The sequence below is a fragment of the Thamnophis elegans genome, chromosome 8 (genome assembly GCF_009769535.1).
Source record: "Thamnophis elegans isolate rThaEle1 chromosome 8, rThaEle1.pri, whole genome shotgun sequence".
Lineage (NCBI taxonomy): Eukaryota > Metazoa > Chordata > Lepidosauria > Squamata > Colubridae > Thamnophis > Thamnophis elegans.
In genome coordinates, this window is record NC_045548.1 from 4,453,805 (window position 1) to 4,475,169 (window position 21,365).

Here is a 21,365-nt window from a genome sequence, read left to right on the forward strand (position 1 = left end):
AAAAAATCTTGTGCTTTCTAGAAAATCTGGGAATTGCAAATTACAACACATCTAAAAAATACCAATCTAGGGCAGCTTTGTTTGCAAAGCACTCCGTAAATCTCTTTCTTAATTTAGATAAAGTATAACATCTCTCTTTAATAAAACTTTAATCCCTGCAGGAATTTTCCTTGAGAATAATCTTTAAATACCAATTAGGGGTGCAGAATCTATAGTTGCATAAATGGGAAAACAAGTTTATTCTTAAGATTTTAATATATATTGTAATGCTGGTCTAACTACCAGCACTGTTGTTCAAGAGTTCAACTTCATAGCTCTCAAATTTAATAGGATCTGTATCTCCCTAATTAAATCATCTTGCCAGTTTATAAATATTAAAGTAATACAGCAGGGTCACAAAAACTGCTGACAGAAGCAGCACAAATATCTTCATTTTAACAATTATACCTCCCATTTGTGTCTTTTGTTTTTTTATTTTAAATGGATAGCCAACTTTTGTTGCCTTATGGGCCATTCTAGGATTTACATAGCAGGCCATGAACACCTCTCCAATTATATTTTTGCAGTTTAAGGCATTCATTTTCCTTAACTCTCACCAAGACCCCAAAATGTTGAAAAAAGGGAGAGGGGCTGGAATTTTCACACAGCAGAGAAAGCATCAAAAAGCAGACTGGCAGGCTACAACTTTTCAAACATCTATAACCAAAGCCCATAAATTTATTTCCCTAAAATTGTACTAAAGGACTACAGCCCAGTGGTGAGTATGCATTATACGGAAAGAATGAATAATTACTTGGTCAAAATTCCTTAAGAGCTATTGTAACTTACAGGGAGAAATATAAACTGCAGAATCACAAAGAAACAATATTTATATTTTTTAACTGACAGCCCAGACTGTAAAGGCAAAAGGAAATTAGTATCAGCTTGCCATATTCCTTCAATTAGCTAAATCAATTAGCCTTATGACGTTTTGTAAGAAAAAATCCAGACACCAATGAGAAACACAAATACTTCTTATGTTTGAGATTAGACATTGAAACAGAAGACTTTTCTCCCCAGAAATCTTTTGCAACTACATAAAGAGTGAAGTTACAAAAACTGCTGACAGAGGTAACAGTGAAAAGCACCAAGAACCACTGGAAAAGCATGCACTGGTACAGTTGAACAGCCCTCATCTTGGACACTTGCCTATGGACTAACCCTACTCAAACCTCCTAAGCTTCATCTTCCTCTCCTTCCTCCTCAAACTCCCCTTGCTCATCTGCAGTAGCATCTTGGTATTGCTGGTACTCAGAGACCAGGTCATTCATGTTGCTCTCGGCTTCCGTGAACTCCATCTCGTCCATGCCTTCGCCGGTGTACCAGTGCAAGAAAGCCTTCCGTCGGAACATGGCTGTGAACTGCTCGGAGATCCTCTTGAAGAGCTCCTGGATTGCGGTGCTGTTGCCGATGAAGGTGGCGGACATCTTCAGGCCCCGGGGAGGGATGTCACACACGGCCGTCTTCACGTTGTTGGGGATCCATTCTACGAAGTAGCTGCTGTTCTTGTTCTGGACATTCAGCATCTGCTCGTCCACCTCCTTCATGGACATTCTGCCCCGGAAGATGGCTGCCACCGTCAGGTATCGGCCGTGGCGGGGGTCGCAGGCCGCCATCATGTTTTTGGAATCAAACATCTGCTGAGTCAGCTCCGGGACACTCAGGGCACGATATTGTTGGCTGCCGCGACTCGTCAAGGGCGCGAATCCCGGCATGAAGAAGTGCAGGCGAGGGAAAGGCACCATGTTGACTGCCAGTTTGCGAAGATCTGCGTTCAGTTGGCCGGGAAACCGGAGGCAGGTGGTCACTCCGCTCATGGTGGCAGATACCAAGTGGTTGAGATCGCCGTAGGTCGGAGTTGTGAGTTTCAATGTGCGGAAGCAGATGTCGTACAGAGCTTCATTGTCAATACAGTAGGTTTCATCTGTGTTCTCGACCAGCTGGTGGACAGAGAGGGTGGCGTTGTATGGCTCAACCACCGTGTCTGAGACTTTTGGAGATGGCATTACGCTGAAGGTGTTCATGATCCTATCAGGATACTCCTCCCTAATCTTGCTGATGAGAAGCGTTCCCATGCCAGAACCAGTGCCCCCACCCAACGAGTGGGTGAGTTGGAAGCCCTGTAAGCAATCGCAGCTTTCAGACTCCTTCCTTACTACATCCATCACCGAATCCACTAGCTCAGCTCCCTCTGTGTAGTGGCCCTTGGCCCAGTTGTTCCCAGCACCACTCTGGCCTAGAGGAATAATTAGGGGGGAAAAAGAGATGCTTACAAAACCATTTACAGGACAGGAATGCTAAAATAATGTTCATGTTTGATCCGTGGACCAAAATCAATCCAAGCTAAATTTGCCGTCTGGCCCAGTAGCAGTCAAGTTATTCGTTCCTACATCTACAGCATGGTGAGATGAGGAAAGGACTGCATTAAATCTAGGAGAAAAAGTGTGGTGGACACATTAGTCCAAGATACAAAATTTTGGAGCTCTCCCATATTCTGTAATTTAAAGCTAAAAGAATAGAAATGGATCAGGGAGATTTTTCATCAGATCGCAAATCTGGACATCATATTAATTAGGACAGCCTGTAGTTATGCTATCTTTTTGTTATCTAGGCAGTAATGCTCATTTTGGTTATGGTTATATAGAGGCTGAACTGATCAATGGATTCTACAAATGGTACATTTTTATATATTTCATTATATCTATAAGGTATATGCAGAGCAGGGTTATCAAACTCACATCGTCATGGCATCACGTGACATACTACGACTTTCCCACCCCCAAAACAGGCATGGGCGTGGCCAGCCCGTGACGAATCCGGCCCATGGGCCGTGAGTTTGACACCTGATATAGAGGAAGGGTGATTCTCCAGGTGTTGCTGATCTATATTTCCTACCAGCTGGGGCCATTGATGAGGACTGCTGGAAATTTAAATTTTGCAACACCTAAGGCAGTGGTTCCCAAACTTGGCAACTTTAAGATTTAATTTATTTGTATGCCTCCCTTCTCCGGGAGGGACTCAGGGCGGCGAACAACTCAAAAGGGGGAAAAGGGGATACAAACACAATACACGTAATTAAAATACACAAGAGTCATACAGCCATACAAGTCGAGAGGGGAGGGGAACTCATCAACCCCAGGCCTGCCGGCACAGCCAGGTTTTGACGGCTTTCCGGAAGGCCTGGAGAGAGGTGAGGGTCCGGATCTCCGTGGGGAGTTCATTCCAAGACTTGTGGACTTCCCAGCTCTGCTGGCTGGAGAATTCTGGGAGTTGAAGTCCACAAGTCTTAAAGTTGCCAAGTTTGGGAACCACTCACCTAAGGGACACATAGTGCCTACTTTTGACTGAGAACAAATTGAACAGTAGGAATTATGCTTCGGATACTTAAGATAATAATCGGTGAATAACATAATTAGTATTACGTACCAAAGACAAAGTTATCAGGTCTAAAGATCTGGCCAAAAGGTCCAGACCTGACTGAGTCCATTGTACCCGGCTCCAGATCAACGAGGATTGCCCGGGGAACGTACTTGTTTCCTGTGGAGAAGAACAAAAGCTCAGCCTTATCTAGCAGCCTTATAAAATACCTTCCAACTATTGTACCCTTGGCGACTTCGATGTTTTAAAAGATGGCATTAAGTAATTCCTTTGTGGAACAGTTTGTTTTTTTTAAAATCTCACTCTGAAAGTACAACAAACACATCAGCCGTTGATCAATATTCTCTTAAGTTTCCTGCACCAGCTTGCATCATATTATCTTTGTCTCAGATGGGTATCTATACTGTATGTGCCCAGAAACGAAACTGCATCTCCAAAGGGCTTGAAATGGGAGAACTTTTCACGACGTTAACCTTCTCTGCGGCCAAAGGGGGAGAAAACTCCTGCTTGACTGGGAAAGGAAGGGAGGTGGGTACAAAAGAGCCGTGGCACGACAAAACCGCGCTTGACTAAAGCGCGCCCGATTAAACCGCGTCGCTGATGTCATCAACAGGGCGACAACAGCGAGCGCGGAAAAAGAAGGGCGCTTTAAATAGCGCTTTGAAAGCAAGCCGAAAGCAAGTTAAGGTAAGGATTAGGTTTAGGGTTAGGTTAAGGGTTAGGATTAGATTAAGGGTTAGGTTTAGGGTTAGGTTAAGGGTTAGGTTTAGGTTTAGGGTTAGGGTTAGGATTAGGTTTAGGGTTAGGTTTAGGGTTAGGTTAAGGGTTAGGTTTAGGGTTAGGGTTAGGTTTAGGGGGGTTAGGTTTAGGTGTTAATTTTAGGTTTAGCGTTTACAGCGTGCTTCTGTCTCTGCGCTGTTGTCGCCCTGTGATGACGTCAGCTACGCGGTTTCGTCGAGTGCGCTTTAGTCGAACACGGTTTTGTGGTGGAACCCAAAAGAGCAGCTTACTCACAAGCAGTGAAATTTCAAATGCTTGCAGAAGTGTGACAGCTTGAAGAACAGAATCACTAGAGCCACATTTCACAGACAACAATTGAAGCACATAGTGATTAAATCCTCCTTCGTGGAAATGCTGACATGCAGAAGGCACTGAACTTCAGCCCCATTATAACAGAGTGCATGTTGTGTTTTTCCTGTTTTAATTGTATTGTTTCGTGTTTTTAATCTTTTTAATATTTTAATTGTTTTTTTATGTAAGCCGCCCAGAGTCCTTCGGGATTGGGCGGCATACAAAATCTATTAAAATTCAAATTCAATTCAAATTCAATTCAAATACTGAAGGCTAACATCAATCTTGATTATAATTTCCCCTATGAACTTTGTGTTGTTTTGATAGGATATGAAAGAACATTCCTTTTGTCCATGTTCTCGTGCCGTGTTTAATTAGGCCAGACCACAATGTACTGCTTTATACAGCGCTCCAGCTATCTAGGCCCTATTTAAAATTAGATGTAGACATATCTATTTACACAGTTTGACTGGTAGCTCATAGCTTAATGGATGAACCAACTCTATAATAATTTCTCCAACTGGTAAGCTCATAAAATACATAAAGAATTTGTTTCTCGTGCCCGCTTTGGCAGCACATATACTAAAATTGGAACGATACAGAGAAGATTAGCATGGCCCCTGCGGAAGGATGACATGCAAATTCGGGATGTGTTCCATATTTTTAGAGAGATTTTGTACTTAATAACGGCAGCAAGACTGTTGGTGGCGCAATACTGGAAGAAGGAAGATTTGCCTACTATTCAAGAATGGACATTAAAAGTAAAAAAACTTAGCAGAGATGGCTAAAATATCAGCATATCTCAAGGACCACTCAAATGAGAAATATAAACTGGAGTGGAGAAGATGGATTGACTATATTCAAAATAAATATGGGACTAAAGAAATTCCAGATAGTTTATGACTGAGCAAGCGAGGAATGACATAATCTGTTTAGAGTTAGCCTAACAAAAAGAGGAGTTAAAGCTCAAATGAAAGATGATACTAGCCTTCTTTAAGTTTATTTTAGAATATCTTTGTTAAAGATTTATATCCTGTATTTGTTCTGGGAGGTCGGGGGGGGGGGGAAAGGTTGGGGGGGTCGGTTCAGGTGGGGAGGGAAATATTTGTAAAAGCTTTTTTTTTTAAAAAAAAATTCAATTAAAAAAAAAGAATCTGTTTCTCATTGGTTTAGGCCAGGGATGTCAAACTTGCAACATCACATGACATATCGCAATTTCCCTCCCTTCACTAAACCGGAGGGGGGGGAGGCGGGTGGGCGCGGCCAGTGTGTGAATCATCTGGCCCACGGGCCGCAAATTTGATACCCCTGGTTTAGGCAGTTTGTTATTACAGGTTCATGCTGGCTAGCTAGCTGCAGAAATTCAAACACAATTCTTTGTCCCTATTACCTAAACATCGCAAAAAGAAGTGTGAAGGAAAATTCTCATGTGCTAAGCACGTGCTGTGTACTGCTGACATAAAGGTAAGTCCTTGGATTTACCTTTAACGAGGTGGTGCAGTGGTTAAAGCAGCACTGCAGGCTACTTCAGCTGACTGCAGTTCTGCAGTTCGGCTGTTCAAATCTCACCGGCTCAGGGTTGACTCAGCCTTCCATCCTTCCGAGGTGGGTGAAATGAGGACCCGGATTGTTGTTGGGGGCAATATGCTGACTCTGTAAACCGCTTAGAGAGGGCTGAAAGCCCTATGAAGCGGTATATAAGTCTAACTGCTATTGCTAACTGTTTAGTGACTGTTCAAAGTGACACTGGCACTGAAAAAAGTGACTTGATCAATTTTTTCACACTTAAAACCGTTGCAGCATCGCCATGGTCAGGAGATCAAAATTCTGACTCATATTTATGACATTTGTGGTATCCTGAGGGTCATGTGATCACCTTCTGTGACCTTCTGACAAGCTAAGTTATCTGAGAAGCCAGATTCAATGAACAACCATGCGTGCAATGATTCACTTAATGCAGTGTTTCTCAACCTTGGTCACTTGAAGATGTCCGGACTTCAACTCCCAGAATTCCCCAGCCAGCGAATGCTGGGAGTTGAAGTCCAGACATCTTCAAGTGGCCAAGGTTGAGAAACACTGACTTAATGACTATGGCGAGAAAGGTTTTATGATGGGGCAAATGTCTCACTTAGCAACAAAAGTTTTGGCCTCAATCCTCAACTCAAGGACTGGCTGTATGGCCTTCAACCATAATCTAGTCAAGTAATAGCATTTAGCTTTTCACCTTGATGCCTATAGAAATTCCTTATATTTTTATGGAACTCTATGAATAAATGTTCCCCAGATTACCAAGGATCTTTTAAAATCTCTTAATTCCAACACCATATATTGTGTGGTGCACTGGTTAGAGTGCAGTACTGCAGACCACTTCAGCTGACTGCTATCTGCAGTTCGGCGGTTCAAATCTCACCGGCTCAAGGTTGACTCAGCCTTCCATCCTTCCGAGGTAGGTAAAATGACCCGGATTGTTGGGGGCAATATGCTGACTCTGTAAACCGCTTAGAGAGGGCTGAAAGCCCTATGAAGCGGTATATAAGTCTAACTGCTATTGCTATTGCTATATTTTCCAGGGTCCACATGGAATAGCTATGATTATTAAAACTACTGAATCAACTTTGAAGCTCCATTTGGTGTAGTGATTAAGGAACGGAAAACTGCAAATTTTCATTCTTTTCTTGGGCACAAAACCAGATGAGTAAACCTCTTCCTCAGCCTTTGGAAGAAGGCTAACCACTTTCAAAACCTTGCCAAGAAAACTGCAGGGACCTGTTCAGGCAATTGCCAGGAGTTAACAATGACTAGAAGGGAGCAACAAAGTTGATATAGTTTTAAAAAAAATACTCTGGATTTATTAGAGAGAGCTGAGGTGGCGCAGTGGTTAAATGCAGCACTGCAGGCTACTTCAGCTGACTGCAGTTCGGCTGTTCAAATCTCACCGGCTCAGGGTTGACTCAGCCTTCCATCCTTCCGAGGTGGGTAAAATGAGGACCCGGATTGTTGTTGGGGGGGGCGATATGCTGACTCTGTAAACCGCTTAGAGAGGGCTGAAAGCCCTATGAAGCAGTATATAAGTCTAACTGCTATTGCTATTACCATTTAGTTACATAGAACATGCATGATGTACCACGTGCTCCGAGACAATCCTGAGATCTTGTTAAAAAAAAGGTTGTCATAACCTCATCAAAATTCCACAGTGATTTCCTGCCCTATGTTAAATTAAGACTTGGAATTAAGTCTTAACTAAGGCAGAGAAAATTAAATATGAGTCTAAACTAAGCCTCTCATGTCATGTCAATCACTTATAAAGGAGTCACGTTTATTCTTATTTCCAGAAAGAGGCAAACCTTCTTAGAGATTCTCAACTGCCTTGGTTTTTTTGGTTCACCGACAAAAGGGCAAACGAAAAAACTGCGCCCGACTAAACCGCGGTGACAAAACCGCGTGTTCTAAAGCGCTCCAACGAATGAGCGCTGAATCGCACCGACAACAGAAGCGTGCTGTAAAACTGAAACTAAACCTAACGCTAACCCTAACGCTAAACCTAACCCTAAACATAACGCTAAACCTAACCCTAACCCTAACCCTTACCTTAAGTTAAATCAGCTTTCTGTCTCTGTGCTGTTGTCGGCGCATTGATGACGTCGCGGTTTTAGCGACGCGGTTTAGTTGGGCGCGGATTTGTCGGGCGCCCTTTTGTCGGGTCACGGTTATTTTCACTACCCACAGAAGAGGCGGAATGGTGAAAAGCAGAAAAAGACAGTGAAAGGGGGGGGGGCAGTGTGGCCAGCCCACAATGGCAGCCGCGAGGGATGGTTCCTGAGGAGTGGGAGGTGATGTGATGGACTAGTGAAGCAGCAGTTGTTACCCAGGAAGAAGGGAGCCCATTCCCAAACCATGGAGGGGTGGGGTGGGGTGGGGGAGACAAGAGGCATCACAGCCTGGAGCTGGATAGGAGACAAGAGTGAGAGCCACTCCTTAGAATCCCCTTAATGGGTATATATCCATTAGGATGAGAATAATATAGGTTTACTCTGGCAAGATTCTGTTTATTGTGTGTAAGCAAATAAAAGAACTGAACTCTAGCAGGATTGTTCTAATTGTTCTTGGGTTAAGCTTTACCACGGTATTAGAGCCGAGGTGGCGCAGTGGTTAGAGTGCAGCACTGCAGGCCACTTCAGCTGACTGCAGTTCTGCAGTTCAGCGGTTCAAATCTCACCGGCTCAAGGTTGACTCAGCCTTCCATCCTTCCGAGGTGGGTGAAATGAGGACCCGGATTGTTGTTGGGGGGCAATATGCTGACTCTGTAAACCGCTTAGAGAGGGCTGAAAGCCCTATGAAGCGGTATATAAGTCTAACTGCTATTGCTACTATTTGCTTTGGTGGGGGGAAAAAAATCCAAAAAGAACTGGGAAGTAGCAGTCTTTCCCTCTGGAGAATTTAAAAAAAAAAAAAAAACAACCGGATGACCAAGTGACATTTTCAGCCAGCGTATAGTGTTGGCCTGCAAAGCTGATTCTATTCCTGGAGAAGGAGATGTCTGAGTCATTTATATCATCTGAGCAGAGCCAGAATATTTGACCTATAAGCTTCTTTTAATTGCTTTCAGTTATGGAAACTCAAAATTTGTTTTTTTTTTTTAATTACTAACATTTCCCAATCGGATAAACCCTTGATTGCTAGTAAAATGGCTCGTCAGAGGAAAGGGTTAAACTCATTCTCACCTCCTGCACCAACAGATAAGATAGAAGCAGGGAAGGATTTGGCAGACATGTTGAAGGCCAACTACCGGCTGACATGTTGGAAGGAATAGGATATTAAAGACTTTAAAAGCCAGACGCCTAGCAAGGAGGAGCTAAGTTCAATGTAAAGATAGCAATAGCAGTTAGGCTTCTATACCGCTTCATAGGGCTTTCAGCCCTCTCTAAGCGGTTTACAGAGTCAGCATATCACCCCCACAGTCTGGGTCCTCATTTTTACCTACCTCGGAAGGATGGAAGGCTGAGTCAACCCTGAGCCGGTGAGATTTGAACCGCAGAACTGCAGATAACAGTCAGCTGAAGTGGCCTGCAGTACTGCACCCTAACCACTGCGCCACCTTGGCTCCTTGTTATCAATTCTCTATTCTTTTTTCCAATATATTTTAGACTGTTTTTGTTAAAGATTTATACCGTGTATGGGTTCTGGGAAGTCGGGGGAGGGAAGGCTGGGGGGGGTTGGGGGGGAGGGAGGGATGAATATTAGGCTTGAAGAGGGGTGTTAGATTTTAATGTGATATGATTGCACATGTATACTGTCTTCTCTTATTTTTTCTTTAAAACTAAGATATGCTAAGTATATTGATATGGAAGCATAAATACCATCAACATAGAATGGAGTTTGCTCAGAAGCGGAAATACACCAATGAGAGGAAGAGTGGGAAACAGAAGAGAGAAGAAAGATGGGAAGAGAGGGATAGGAGAGAGGGTAAGGGGGGAAGATGCGGAGGGTAAGGAGGAGTGGAATGAAGAGAGAGGAGAAGGAGAAAGGAAGGGGAAGTAGAGTAGGAAAGGATGATGGAGGGAAGAAAGGAGGTAGGAGAGAGGTAGAAGAAAGAGGTGTATGGAGAGCAGAAGAGCTAATAATGGTTTTTTATCTTTCTGGGCGTGGATGACAAGAGGAACTGATGTAATTACTACTTAATACAATAGGATACTGGCTATGTAATAGTATACATGTGATTGTATGTTATGAAAATGGAAAATAAAAAGTATATTTTTTTTTAAAAAAAGCAAGACGCCAAAAACATTTCTGCCCATCAAAGGTTTGGCTCTCCCTTAGTGGTTGACATTATTTCCAAAGTATTAACCTGGAGGTTGGAGTGGGTTAAAATATCCTCATTTTCCCCCAATGCAACCAGAAGCAGCAATATCTTAAAAGAAGAACAAGCCAAAAGCAGAATTACAATTGTTGTTTTTAACAAGGGAAAAAAGCCGAAAGCAGAATTACAATTGTTGTTTTTAACAAGGGACACAATTCAGATGACTTTTCTGCTGGGTGGGTTTCTTTTGCTAGCTCACACGGCCTTCGCGGAAAAACCCTCCAAACATTTCAAAACAGCAAGAGGAGAGGAAAAGGGTTTACCAGCCGCTTCATTGTAGTAGACGCTGATTCTCTCCAGCTGAAGGTGGCTGTCTCCGTGATAGCTGCCGGTGGGGTCGATGCCATGCTCATCGCTGATGACCTCCCAGAACTGGAACGGGATTTTCGAGAATTATTCGCCAATTCCTTTGAAACACCACCAGGGCTGCATTGCACGTGGTGCAGCCACACCTTAGCCGCATTCTGCAGCCAATGGCCGCATTCTCCATGCGGTGCCCACCTCCCCTCTGGGGTCCCCTTGGTCGTGTCTAAGTGCAGCTCTAACCTTACAAGAAAGGGGCTGTTACAACAGGTATTTGCAACACCACAGCTGTGGGCAATGGCCAGAAGCCACTTAGAATTGCATCATCAGCCCTCTCTCCCCACCAAGAGATTAAGGTTTATACTTAGGATGGTTCTTGTGGGGCTCCCTTTATGGAGAAAATGTTCCTAGGATTTGCCTGCAAAGCACACACACCCTTTGCGCCTCTTCACCAGGTTTCACCCTCTGAAAATGGGCGAGGCAATCAAGGGCTATTATTAAAAGTGCGCCAGGTTCCCAGCTAAGACACCTTGTTACAACTACTGGGTTCAAGAGAGAATTTGACTCATAAAAGGCTGGCTTCTTTGTCTCTGCGTCGAACAAATGAGGAGGAGGGAGATCCTCTTTGTCTCCAAACAGACGCACTTCTACGGAGAGGAGAGAGGATGCGGAGAGGGAGGGGAGCATGGCAGAAGCCTCCAAGATTTTGCAAATCAATCAATCTATCTATCTATCTATCTATCTATCTATCTATCTATCTATCTATCTATCTATCTCTATCTATCTATCTCTATCTATCTATCTCTATCTATCTCTATCTATCTCTTATCTATCTCTATCTATCTATCTCTCTATCTCTATCTCTATCTATCTCTCTATATATCTATCTATCTCTCTATATATCTATCTATCTCTATCTCTATCTCTATCTATCTCTATCTCTATCTATCTATCTATCATCTATCTATCTATCTATCTATCTATCTCTATCTATCTCTCATCTATCTCTCATCTATCTATCATCTATCTATCTATCTATCTATCTATCTATCTATCTATCTATCTCTATCTATCTCTCATCTATCTCTCATCTATCTATCATCTATCTATCTATCTATCTATCTATCTATCTATCTATCTATCTATCTATCTATCTGTGTGTTGCATTTGTGCTGATAAATAAATAAAGGGAGACTAGTATAGATCTATTTCAAGCTATTTAGCTCTCATATTTGGGCATACCAGGGGTTGTGACACATTACACACACACACACACACACACACACACACACACACATTCTCCTCCATAAAGGGAGCCAAGAAGAAAAGCCCAAACCATCTTAAGTATAACCTCAATTTCTTGGTGGGGAGAGGGCTAATGATGCAATTCTAAGTGGCTTTTGGCCATCGCCCACAGCTGTAGTGTTGTAAATACCTTTTATATATTATATATATATAAAAACAAGGAATCTCCACTGGTTGAGCTTGTTTTTCGGATTAAATTTTTTTTCTCTTCCTCCGCATTCAAGGTGGCACTATATAGGATTTATTACAAGCGCAGCAGCAGCCGCCTCCCTCCCTCCCTCCCTCCCGCCTCCTTTCCCCCAAACCGGAAAGAAATCACGTGAGTGGGTTCCCACGCCCAAAATTGACATTTCTCTCCCAGAAGCTTTGGATTACAATTCCCATTACCCTCAGCTCGGGAGGGCTTAAGGCACGATATCATTCCTCTTGCATTCTTGAGACCATCCAAGCGGGCCACAGTTAGCAGGGACCGAGTTGGAAAGGGACGTCGGGAGGTCATCTAATCCAACCCCCCTATATGAGACCTATCTGAGGATTCGAACCGCCGAACCCCCTTCCCCCCCCCCCTCTCCCACAAACGATACCTTGGCTCCAATCTGGTTCCCGCATTGGCCGGCTTGGATGTGGACGATCTCGCGCATGGTTGCGAATGTGCCTTCGGGGAGAGCGACTCTCTCTCTACACGCCGAGCATCCGCTGCTGGAAAACTGGAGGGCGGCGGCTCACCCGCGGCTCTATTTATACCTGGCTCGGCGTGGCTCCGCCCCCCTCTAGGCACGAAGGCCGTCGGTCCAGCTCGGCTGCCCAGTCGGAATTGGTCGGATTTAAAGGGGCCGCGCGCGCGTTCATTGCCTTTTGCAAGAGACCATTTATATATATATATATATATATATATAACAATAGCACAAATATAACAAATGTAACAAAAAGGCAACAGTAAAAAATATTGGGTTTCTGTCTGGATGGTCTCTTGTGACAAGCCGAAGGACAGAGAATGGAAGTGTGATCTTCCTCCCATATTTGGGCATACCAGGGGTTGTGACTTTATATATATATATGTTTTTATTTGTGCTGATAAATAAATAAAGGAAGACTAGTATAGATCTATTTCAAGCTATTTAGCTCTCATCAGCTAGCCATATCCTTACTGGGATTCGAACCTGTGCTCTATTGCCTCCCAGGCAGGGAGTTAACCATTTGAGCTACAGAGAACGACTCCTTTTATCAGCCAGCCAGGGTGGGAGGTATATACTTAAAGTCACAACCCCTGGTATGCCCAAGTGTGGGAGGAAGGTCACACTTCCACTCTCTGTCATTAGGCTCGTCACAAGAGTCCATCCAGACAGAAACCCAATATTTTTACTGTTGCCTTTGTTATATTTGTGTTTTTATTTGTGCTGATAAATAAATAAAGGAAGACTAGTATAGATCTATTTGAAATAGATCTATACTAGTCTCCCTTTATTTATTTATCAGCACAAATTTAAAAAAAAACACAAATATAACAAAGGCAACAGTAAAAATATTGGGTTTCTGTCGTGATGGACTCTTGTGACGAGCCGATTGACAGATGATGGAAGCAGTTAGCTTCCTCCCATAATTGGGCATACCAGGGGTTGTGACACTAAATACACACACACACACACACACACACACACACACACACACACACACACACACACATATATATATATATATATATATATATATATATATATATATTGATTCCTTTTAAACAAAACATGCAAAAACAAAGCGAGAGAAGAAAAAAAGACCAGCTTTCCTCCGTTTCATCAAGCCTTTTCTTTTGGTTGCGCATCAAGTTTTTTGTGCATCAATCCTTAAGCTCAGGATTAACATCCCTGGTTTTGCATTAAACGTAACTTGAGTATTGCGCTGTCATGGAGCATTTTATTCAGATACATCCACCAATATTACTCCTTGCTCAGATAAACCCAAGTTGGAATAAGCATGGAGAGCTCACCTTATTTTGTCTAAGCGTCGCCTAGCTTTCAAGGCAATTCTTCCTTTAAAACAGGGGGGAAAAAACTTGAGAATTGAATAGGCTATCAAGTGCTTTGCTAAGCATTATTAAATATATTAAATATAATATTAAATAATATTAAATAATATTAAATAATATTAAATAATATTAAATAATATTAAATAATATTAAATAATATTAAATATAATATTAAATAAAATTAAATAATATTAAATAATATTAAATAATATTAAATAATATTAAATAATATTAAATAATATTAAATAATATTAAATAATATTAAATAATATTAAATAATATTAAATAATATTAAATAATATTAAATATATTAAATATAAATATGGCTTTGTAGAAAATAGAAACTTTTGACTCCAGATTAGCTGCAATGTAATCCTAAACAAATAATTTATATCCTGGGTTCTTTCATTTGTAACAATCCTTATTTCCTTAAATTCATCATTAGAAGCGACCATTTTTGGGAGACTGCGAAAGACGCAGACTCCTGTGTAAAAAGAAAATAAAAAGCCCCATGGAAAGAACTGTGGGAACTGAAGGTGGGGGAGGGGGCTCTGCAATTCTGGAAAAATCCCCCCCCCCCCCGCCTTCTCTGGCTTTCTGCATATAATTTTGCTATTTTTTAAAAAAAATAGTAGAAATTTGCATAGTGTTCTCCTTAAGTACTCTTAGTCTAACCATTTTTTAAGACCAAATATTTTTCTCGAGAAATTAATTTCTGGTGATCATTGCAATAGTGTATCTTGCTCAGTTTTAAATACTAAATGCTACTAACTTACTTCTCCTTTCCTCCCCCGCCCCTACTCGGGTTTGACAAGCCTTCAGCCCTGTTAGTAATAGGGGGACGCAGCATTGTTAGAAAATTAGGCAAGTAAATAAAATCTGTTCAATACATTGTCAGCCTGGCTATCTCTCCCCCCTCCCTCCCCCATCCCCTCCTCCCCTCTTTCACACCCATAGGATCACTGCAGGGATGGGTTCCTGCCAGTTCTAAGCTCTTCTATAGAAGAGGTTCCACAAATCTACAGTGCCGTTTAGAACCGGTTCCAGCTCCCTCCCGCCGCTCGTCTGCACATCATCAAGATGAAGAGTGAGAGGAGGAATTCTGGGAGTTGAAGTCCACAAGTCTTAAAGCTGTCAAGTTTGAACACCCCTGGGAGTTTTTTTTCTAAAGGGTTAGGGGTGCAAGGGTCTTATAACTTGACAGCTTTAAGACTTGCGTGCTTCAAATGCCAGAGTTTCTGAGCCAACATTTTGGTTGCTAAGCAAGAGCGTCGTTAAGTGAGTTTCACCACATTTTACAAGTTGGCCACGCCCACACAGTCACATGGCTGGCAAGCCACTCCCACCTGGCCACATGGTCGGCAAGCCACTCCCACCAAGCAGGCCACACCTACAGAAGAGGTTCTTAAAAAATTTGAAGCCCACCACTGGATCACTGGCAGAGAATGACCCGTGTAAAATGTCCCAGGGATTCACAAGTCCCATTGATATATTTGGATGATTGCAGTCCATTAAGAAAGCAGCCATTTCATATGCATGTGATGCTGGTGTTTTTAAACTTTAAAAGGCTCAATAATTAAAAATGAGGCAACTGTACCATTGCCCTGCCTTTGTCTGGCCGCATTCTTGGCTTTCATTTCAGGAAGAGCAAGCTCCAGGGTAACTTGCACAGTTGTTTTGAGATCTAGGGATTTTTTTTTAATAGAAAATGGCAACACCAACACCCCCTCTACGGTTTTCATGGTCAGACGCAGTGGTGGGATTCAAATAATTTAACAACCGGTTCTCTGCCCTAATGACCAGCTGGGTAGGCGTGGCTCAGTGGTCAAGAGAGTGGGTTGGCATGGCCAACTCAACGTCACATCAATGGGCGCTTCGCCTTAGCTGTGACAATGTAATAAGGGTTAACCGGAGAGGCAATTTCTGTAAGCAGGGCACTAAAGATGAGGCTAGAAACAACACCAGAATGTTTCCTTCCTGCCTTCCTTACAGGATTAGCCCTGTAAAGTGGGGAAAAACAAAAGGAGATTTCTTCCAACAACCGGTTCTCCTAACTGCTTAGAAAGTTAACAACCGTTTCTCCCGAATAAGTGCGAACTAGCTGGATCTCACCACTGGTCAGACGGGAAAACATGATAGTCACTTACTGTGGTAATGGAGTATGGAAAGGATACCATTCAACCGTGTCTCCACAGACAAAGATTAGAACGAAAAGGGCCTCGTTTAGTCGTAGTAGGAATGCAGGCATTTTGTTGGCGAGGCTTATTGTGTTTAGTAGTTTGCGTTTAAGGTCTGTAGTGGTGGACCTGGAAGAAGTTGGGGGCGTGTGTGCATGCCTAGTTTTCGTAGGTATGGGTGGGGGTTGTTGGAATGTGTGATGCTGGTCTTGTGTTTGACACAGTCACGCAGTGGTGGGATTCAAATAATTTTACAACCGGTTCTCTGCCCTGATGACCAGCTGGGTAGGCGGGGCTCGGTGGCCATGTGACTGGGTGGGCGTGGCCAACTCAACGTCACTCAGGTTGATGGGCGCTTCGCCTTAGCTGTGAAAATGTAATCAGGATTAACCAGAGAGGCCGTTTCTGTAAGCAGGTCAATAAAGATTAGGCTAGAAACACCAGAATGTTTCCTTCCTGCCTTCCTTACAGGATTAGCCCTGTAAAGTGGAGCGGGGGAGATTTCTTTCAACAACCAGTTCTCCGAACTGCTGAGAAAGTTAACAACCGGTTCTCCCGGATAGGTGCGAGCCGGCTGAATCCCATCACTGCAGTCATGCGATAGTCAATGTATAGGTCAGTCTCATCCCTCCCTAGAGGACATGGATTGAAAAGAATCAGAATCAGATGTTTTTATTAGCATACACGGTTAGGAACTGGCGATGCTAGGAACCCTCTATCTGCCCCTTGACAGAGGTTTAGAATGATTGTCAAATTTGGTCTGAATCATCTTATATGTTCTGGCATGTATGTTCTGGCCTCTTCTACCATATTCCAGTTGACAGAGAGGGAGGGAGGGAGGTTCCATATACTTCAACACTAATAGTGACATACTCTAATTTTATAGATTAAAATTCACTTCATCAGAGATTATCCTCAGTGTGACTGGGTATGATTATAATTATACAAGGGTAATAATCATTAGTATATAGAAAGATATACAAGGATAGTCATTACTATAGTAAACACGGTAACCAAATTGCTAACAATTTGAATGTAGGCCCCTCTTGATCTTGAGGCCCTAGGCTGAAGCCTAGTTAGCCTATAGGAAAATCCGGCCCTGCACACAGGAAAGGAAGAGATACACATAAGAAAGGAAGGCAAGAAGGAAGGAAGGGAGGGAGGGAGGGAGGGAGGGAGGGAGGGAGGGAGGGAAGGAAGGAAGGAAGGAAGGAAAGAATGGAAGTAGAGTGAGAGAAAAAAGAGAGAGATAAAGATAGAATGAGAAAGAAAAAAGAAAAAGGAAGTGGGAGAGAGAGAAGAAAGAAAGAGGTGGAGAGAGACAAAAGGAAGGAAGGAAAGAAAGAGTGAGAGAGAGAGAGAGAGAGAGAGAGAGAGAGAGAGAGAGAGAGAGAGAGAGAGAACTTATGGCCACAATTGAGCCCGAAATTTTGGTTGCTAAGCAAGAGCATTGTTAAGTGAGTTTCACCACATTTTCCAAGTTGGCCACGCCCACCCGGTCACATGCCCATTAAGCCACACCCACCCAGTCACATGACCACTGAGCCAGTCCCACAAAACAGGCCACACCCACAGAATAGGTTCTAAAAAAATTTAAACCCACCCCTGCATGTACACCAGTGGTGGGGTTCATTTTTTTTTACTACCAGTTCTGTGGGCATTGCTTGGTGGGCGTGGTGTGGCTTGGTGGGCGTGGCTTGGTGGGTGTGGTGTGGCTTGGTGGGCGTGGCTGGGTAAGGATACTGCAAAATCCCCATTTCCTCCTGATCATCTGGGACTCGGGAGGCAGAGAATAGATGGGGGCAGAGCCAGTCAGAGATGGTATTTACCGGTTCTCCAAACTACTCAAAATTTCCGCTGCCGGTTTTCCAGAACTGGTCAGAACCTGCTGAATACCACCTCTGCTATACACTGATTGCAAAAGAGATTGTTTCAATTGACAAAGACATCTCTGAACATCATTTTTTTAAAATGCGTGTTCTCTCTGAACTAAAACTGAGAAAAAACCTACCCAATCAGAAAGCAATTTGGGGCAGGGGAGAAAAAACCTATGTGCCTAAATGATATTGATTGTAGTGAGAAATGAGGTAGCGTGTCTCTATTAGTGCAAAGAACCAAGATACTCTTACCCTTTGATCCAAAAAGGAGGCGGGGGAATTGCACACACAATACCCGTGAGAAGAGAACGCAAAAATACAAACACAGACCTTCGAAGTAATGCTCCTTGGGGAGAAGGGACTGTGGGATGATCCCTCCCCAGGAGCATTTCATCTCCTGGCAATTTCAGCAAACAAAAAGTCTAACAAATCATTAAATCCAAACAACTCGTTAAAGATAAAACACCAAACACTTCTAGGGTATGTTGTTGTTGAATTGTTAACTTGATTTGGTGTCCAAAATAAGTTCAGTTTTAAGGCGGGGATTTTATCGAAAGTGCACGATGTTATTTTGCAGAAAATGAGGATCTGTGTATAAGAGAGAGAGAAAGAGAGAGAGAAAGAGAGGAGAGGAGAGAGAGAGAGAGAGAGAGAGAGACAAAGAACCCAATCCAGTTCAGCAGCTTCTTCTTGGAATAAATTAAGAGCAGCACATTTGCATATGTGAGCCACTTACAGGGTTCTTAATTGCTTTTACAGAGTTTTTCCAACAATGAGAGAGGGAGATTCCATCTTGATTTTGTATATGGCAGTTTAGCCAGCTGTACCCCAGAGCTATTTAGCATGTGATATTCAGCATTGCCTTCTGGAGCCTTTCCATAAATAAAGAGGGCAGGGCCTAGCAATAAAGACCACAGCAATTATTGCAAGGCTCCTGACATCTTTATTAATGGTTTTGCTGTGCGATTTGCAATCCAAATGCAGCCTTGTCTGCATTTGAAGCATCCATACTGTAAGATTGTTTTCTTAGATAACTGTTGTGGCCCAGCAGGAGTCGTTGGAGCTGCCGATGGACTCCGATAGCGAGGACCCCTATGAGTCTGCTACGGAAGATGTGGAGGACCCTGGGCAGGGTTCAGACTCAGAGCAGGGACCAGAGAGGCTGTTTGGCCCCCAGGAGGCGCCTGAGGCCTGGAGCAGTGGGGAAGATCAAAGGGAGTTTGTCCCTGATGCCAGGCAACGGAGGGTGGAGAAACGGAGGCAGCAGTTACGGAGACAGACTCATAAGAGATAATCAAGCCCAGGTGGTTGTGGCTTGGCCCCTCCTAAGAGAGTATATAAGAAGAGACTTTGGGAGGAGTCCTTTTGCAGGACACAACCGTTCGTACTAATCTGGAGAACTCCTTGTCTGGTCTGCCTTGTGTTCCCGTGTCTGTTGGAGTCTGGGTTGCTGCCAACGTCTTGCCAGTGAGTCGTGTCTAGGCTTTCAGCCAATAGGATTATAATTGCTGTGAATAAAGAGTGGCAAACAGCTAAGCCTGTGTCTGTGTTCATTACCGGACGGAGGGGGCCCAGAACAGATAACTTCTTATGACAATACAATATTCATATTTGGTCTTATAGAGTCAGTCTGGTGCAGGGCTGTCAAACTTGCTGGCCATGCCCATCCGCACTTTAGCAAAGGGAGGAAAAGTCCTGATACTTCACTTGATCACAACGTGACGCTGCGAGTTTGACACCCCTGGTCTAGTGGTTAAGGCACAAGGCTAGAAAGTGGGAGACCTTGAGTTCTAGTCCTGCCTTAGTCATGAAAACCAGCAGGATGCCTTTGGGATGGCCACTCTCTCTCCCAGCCCAATGCACACCGCAAGTTTGTTGTTGTGGGGAAAATAGGAGGAGGAAGGTGCGTTGCATATGCTTGAGTTATTTGCGAAAATAATAAAGGTGGCGTTGAAGAAATTTCCCTCTGGATTCAATTCCAAGTGGGGAAAAAGACATCGGAGACACGGAGGCTGCTTGGAAAGATGGTTTAATGGTGGACACTTTAAAAAAAGGTTTCTAATATGGTATGGGAACCTGTTGTTGACTCAGCAGATGTCTGCTGTGAGTCTTTTCGGAATGCAATGATTAACGATGCAGCTGGGGCTCGTTAGTGGGGTTTTGGAGATAAAAGGACGGATACTGCCACGCCCTAGTCGCAGGAGTCAACGTCGTTCCTTCATACGTTCCTTCGTGTGTTCCTTGTTTGGTACAACATTGCTTGAGTATTAATCGTGATTTATGCTTGTTACACTTGGATAAGTGCTTTGGTATTGTTTAAAGTTAGCTTAGCAAGAAGAAGCTAAGATCAATGTAGAGATGTTATTAATTTCTTTATTTCTTTTTTCTCAATAGATTTTAGACTGTGTTTGTTAAAAATCTATACCGTGTACGGGTTCTGGGAAGTCGGGGGGGGGGAGAAGGAGGGGGGGTCAGGCGAGAGGGTGGGGGGGAGGGAGGGATATATATTAGGCTAGACACGATGTGTTAGATCTCAATGCAATGTGACTTCACATGTATACTGTTTTTCTCTATTTAAAAAAAAAAAATAGGATAAGCCAAGTACATTAACATATCGTGGAAATACATCAAGGGGAGGAGGAGTAGGAAAGAAGAAAGATGGGTAGAGAGGGATGGGAGAGAGGGTGGGGGGAGGCGAAAAGGAAGGGGGGAGTGGATCTGGAGAGAGGAGTGGTAGAGGGCGAGGGGAAGTAGGGTAGAGGAGGATGATGGAGGGAAGATAGAAAGTTGGAAGGTGGTGGAAGAAAGAGGTGTATGGAGAATGGAAGAGGTATATTGAGCTTTTATTTTCTGGGGCATTGTTGACAAGAGGAATTGATGCAATTACTGTTTAATACTGTATGGTGTATACATGTGAGTGTATGAAAATGAAAATAAAATATATTAAAAAAAAGAAGAACAGAACAGATAAGTGCTTTGGTGTTTCATCTAAACCTGATCCGTGGAGACTGTGGAAGAAGTGCAGCGCTTGTAAGAGTTTTTGTTTTGCATTCTTGTCGGAGACTTGCATTTATGTTCTTTTTGGGCTCGAAGCCGGTTTGAACTGAGAACTGATAAAGAAAGCCTTCCTTTTAGGTTGCCTGCCTGTGTTTGTTAACGAGTGTGCCAAGGCCAGGTGATCTCCTTTTGCGACGTTCAGACAAGCAAAGAAAATGGGGGAAGCCAGATTCACTTTAACAAACCGGGTTACTTAGTTTCACAATTGCAGTGATTGACTTAATAATTGTGGCAGGAAAAGTTGTAAAACGGGGCAAAACTCACTTAACAAAGTTCTC

At 43.2% G+C, this 21,365-nt stretch overlaps 1 protein-coding gene and 1 non-coding gene across 2 annotated transcripts; one reads left to right on the forward strand and one right to left on the reverse strand.

Moving 5' to 3' along the window:
* Positions 1-492: 492 nt before the first annotated feature.
* On the reverse strand, positions 493-12,649 carry LOC116511966 (tubulin beta-1 chain-like). The gene is made up of 4 exons (XM_032222228.1): positions 12,538-12,649; positions 10,609-10,717; positions 3,466-3,576; positions 493-2,275 (listed from the first exon to the last, which is right to left on the reverse strand). Exons 1-4 carry the CDS (start codon positions 12,592-12,594, stop codon positions 1,215-1,217), a joined length of 1,338 nt encoding a protein of 445 aa, XP_032078119.1. The 5' UTR covers positions 12,595-12,649; the 3' UTR covers positions 493-1,214.
* On the forward strand, positions 5,047-5,153 carry LOC116512830. The gene has a single exon (XR_004255935.1). It is a non-coding gene; the product is annotated as a U6 spliceosomal RNA (small nuclear RNA).
* Positions 12,650-21,365: the final 8,716 nt, after the last annotated feature.